Raw genomic sequence first — 4,026 nt, forward strand, 5'->3', positions numbered from 1 at the left:
GACTACAGGCCCTTTCACACCGACTGAAGGTTAGACCGATCATATCCAAAGTATTTTAGGCCATTCTATAAAAGAAACGAGATTGAAAAACTTTGGAGGGGGTATCTGTAGGTGTCAAAAATTGCCTACAGGCTCTCACACGCAGTTCGAAGTAGAGAGAAGACGATGAACATCACTATTCGAGTTATAAAAACTTAATTGACGTCGACAAGCGCACGAAGTGAGTCGACGAACTGTATGAAGCAGCGGAGCTACAGAATAACGAAGATACGAACTGATCGGGAGTTACGCTTTGCCTATGAAAGAAGAAGCACCCATCGTATCTCGTCTACTCCATGTATGATTCAACCATGGGAGCTCGTAGATCTCTTTGTCGGCTTTCCTACTCACTTAAAATCGCGTGATTCTGAGTTCGGACGTCATAGATACATCGATTTTGACCAGGGCACGCCTGAACGGTGCCTAGGCCTTAGTGGAGACACCATGAGTGTCTCGGCCTTGGCCGAGACAGCCCAAGTGTCTCGGCCGTGGTCGAGACACCGCGGGTGTCCGCAGACCAAAAACACAGTTTTGAGTGGTTTTCAACCGTTAACCACCTGGATTTGTTCTAATTGATCTAATATTATCTAAGAACGTGATAAAGTGGTTATAATTGAGGATAATATCGAATCGGTCGTTCTTATCTGAAAACGGAGGTCCCGAAGCCTATAAATACAGTCCTAGGACCTTCATTTGTAGAGATCTGGAATTCTCGTGCCTTGACGAAGCCCTACTGAATCAGAGACTGAGGAGTACAAATTTCAGAGAGGAGGGTGAGATCAGATCGAGTTCTTTGACATAAAGAGGAGGAGTTCCTCAGATCCATAGCTCGGTTCCTTCCCTTGAGATTGTACCTAGCTACGATCTCGAGAAGAGTGGTTATCTCGTTGTTACCGAGATAATTGCTTCGGTTTCTTGATTCCTTCGCGAATCAACGAAACTTCGGATTGATCTGATCGTTTGGTAGTCCACGGATATTAACGTCCCCGGCACAGGCAAGATCCCACGCAAACAGCGGGTGATAAACGTCCGTTGTGTTTGTTTTGACGAGAGTTATAATTTTTTTATTTTTATTGTGTAAGAGTCTTATAAAACGACTATCTTTTTGTGTTCATTGTAACGACTAAAGTTGTAATGAATACCTCAATGAAGATTTCAACTTTCACCCTAAACATGATCTAACCATAAAATCCGAGTCCGGGTTCTAATCCAAAAATGTAGGATTCATAGACAATTTTTCGACTCCCAGCCAACAATCTAGAACGAATAATGACGTGTACGGTTTAGGTGAGAGGGTGAGAAAGAGAGAGAATAAGTACCGGTGGTGACATTGGATTAATTGGATGAGGCGGTTTATTCTTCGATTGTTGGCCTTTTATTTCCTAAAAGGTGAGGTAGCAAATGATAGACGTGCACGTGAGCAAAAGAGCATCCTCCGCATGTTTAATGGTTTTTGCCAGAGGAGCCCTCAAGGGAGTAGTGAGCAATTCTTAAACTAAAAGTGGACTCTCGAGACCTTTATTGGGGTCAAGATCCTATGCAGGTGTCAGGGCAAGTAGATGCTGAGACTGTTACATCTAATACTTGGAGCATAATGAAGTTACCAAATTATTCTATTATTTAGAAAGCCAAGCATTAATCCCCTAATTAATTAGCGTGTGAAGGTCCTTCTAACCAATGCATCAAAGGTCAGCTATGATAAGACTCAGAATTATAGTTTTATATATTCTACAGTGAACAAGCAAACAAATCAACTTGGCAAATGATCATCGAACTGATCACGAGACCAAGTTCGTGAACTCCCCGTCCGAAATGAGAGAGCTGAGTACCTCCACGGTGCTACAGATCTCTATGTCAACGCCGCCTTCCTCCCTCCCCTGATCCAGCTCCAGCCTCCCGTCCACCTTGTTCCCGGGCCCGGTACGAACTGCCACAGGCTTCCCCCATCCGAAATCATTCCCGTAGACATCAAATCTCGGCGATCCCGACACATACAAACTCCCCGGAGTAAACAGATCCAAACACAAAAAAGACGGATTCTTAATCCACGCCTCCACCCATCCACATATAGCCGACGCCTCGCTCTCCGCAGCGATCGCCTCCTTCAGCCTCAGCGCGGTCCAGCCCAGCCCATTACTCTGTATTTCTCCTGCGGAGGCCTTCGCCGTCGCCGCGTGCAAAGAGTTTCCAACGTACGTCTCGGGGAGGGGAGGCTCCTTCTCCACCTGAAGACCAGAAGCACGCGTCATCGACCTCCACACGTGCGCTAGAAGTGCCTGCAGCGACGAGATTTTTCCTGGACGGGCTTGGTCCTTGAGCTTCTTGATGTTCTCCGCGGAGAAACTGAACGTGCATTCCCCAAGATTCCGCGGACGCGTTCCTCTGATGAATTCACGGTGGTCTTTAAATGGCAGGTGGATCGGGCGCGGGATCGAATCAGGGAACCAGCGGTCGAACTCGGGTGGGCTCCCGATGAAATCGTTGCGGCATATGGTCGACCATGTTTTGAAGAACTGCCAGAACGTTGTGCCGTCGGCAGCGGAGTGATTGAGGGAGCAGGCGATGAAGATCCCGTCGGCGAGTTCGGTCACCTGCACGCCGAGCAACGGGTAAGAATGGCCGTCGCAGTCGAGAATTCCGTTGAGGGGGAAGAACGATCTGACGACAGGAGGCACGTGGTAATTACTAGGGGTTTGGATGTCAGATACGGAGACGTGAGGAGCGGAGGCGTGAATGAACTCGGCGCCTTCGCCGGTGCAATCGAGAGAGACGGAGATCGAACCGTCTTCGTGGCGCGAAAGCGGTTAGAAGTGGCTGAGGCTTGGAAAGGAGGTGAAGAGATGGGGGAGTGAGTTGGGTTGTGGAAGAGGATGCCCTTTTGGATGTATTGAAATGGGAGCATCTTGAGATCCCATGGAGTGAGATGTATTCTCCTATTAAAGACTCCTCCTCCTCCATCAGTTTTTGGTGATGGCTGAACTATTTGCTTGGAGATAATGGTGACCCCTGCATCACCCATGGCCGAATTAATACTTTTCTACTCCCAATTCTTCTTCGTCTCGTTCTGATGGGCGGAGCCCGGTCCAGTGGGTTTTGCCAACGATTGACGGCGATAAGGAAAGGGTACTAGGCTGCTACCAACCAAAGATGCCTTGACCGCGTCACCTGTATACCAACCACTAATGGTTCGTAAAATAGTACCGTAGGCGAATCTACTTATCGATCAGCTTCTCCAGAAAGGAGCTGAAATAATAATAGAAAGGGAAAAATGTGTCCAGGCCCCAAAAGTGGGAACTTCGTGTGACTAGCCCCCCTGTATTTTGCCCCAGCTAAACGATTGACTTAAACTAGATCTAGACGTTGGTAATAAATTTAGAACTAAACATTTGGACAAAGCCTAGAAACTAACAATATGGGTTAATCTGCATTGTCTCTCCGCAGTATAACATAGCCAAGAACTACAATATTGGGTTAATTGCTTGTCGGCTTCGCGAAGTAAACATAACACATTACTGTTTTTTTGAAGGGGGGTTCCGTTGGTACGACCACCCTTGTCGTTCCTGCCTTTTCTGGTCTGCGCATTTTGTAGTGCCTCGCTTTGCATTCCGATTAGGGTTTTCGTAGCTTCCGTAGCTCCTCCGTGCTTGCCAACCATGCAGATGAAGCGGCTTTTCCTTCGCAACTCGCTCGTGCCCGACTACGTGGGGAGTCGTTACGGGAGCGGGTTTTTCCGTAGAGACGATAGTTCCCGGCGAAGAACCCTAGAAACGTTGAAATTCGTACAGACAATTGAGGAAGACTGAAGAGTTCTGGATGACGGTGCTGGTGGAGAGAGAGAAAGAGAGTACTTTGTAGGTGAGGGCACATTAACGCCAGCTCCAGTCCATCAGAGGCAAGATAGTAACTTCCGCTGAGCTTTTTCTGAACAAGAGTCAATTCGGGGCCTCGTCGCCAATACTCTATGCGTATTTGGGGGCTATTCCACAT

At 47.7% G+C, this 4,026-nt stretch overlaps 1 protein-coding gene across 1 annotated transcript; it reads right to left on the reverse strand.

Annotated features, from left to right (window-relative positions):
* Positions 1,675 to 3,310, reverse strand: LOC109835290 (uncharacterized acetyltransferase At3g50280-like). The gene is made up of 2 exons (XM_020403272.1): positions 2,861 to 3,310; positions 1,675 to 2,828 (listed from the first exon to the last, which is right to left on the reverse strand). Exons 1-2 carry the CDS (start codon positions 3,056 to 3,058, stop codon positions 1,818 to 1,820), a joined length of 1,209 nt encoding a protein of 402 aa, XP_020258861.1. The 5' UTR covers positions 3,059 to 3,310; the 3' UTR covers positions 1,675 to 1,817.

This window comes from Asparagus officinalis, chromosome 3 (assembly GCF_001876935.1).
Source record: "Asparagus officinalis chromosome 3, Aspof.V1, whole genome shotgun sequence".
In the NCBI taxonomy this organism is placed as follows: Eukaryota; Viridiplantae; Streptophyta; class Magnoliopsida; order Asparagales; family Asparagaceae; genus Asparagus; species Asparagus officinalis.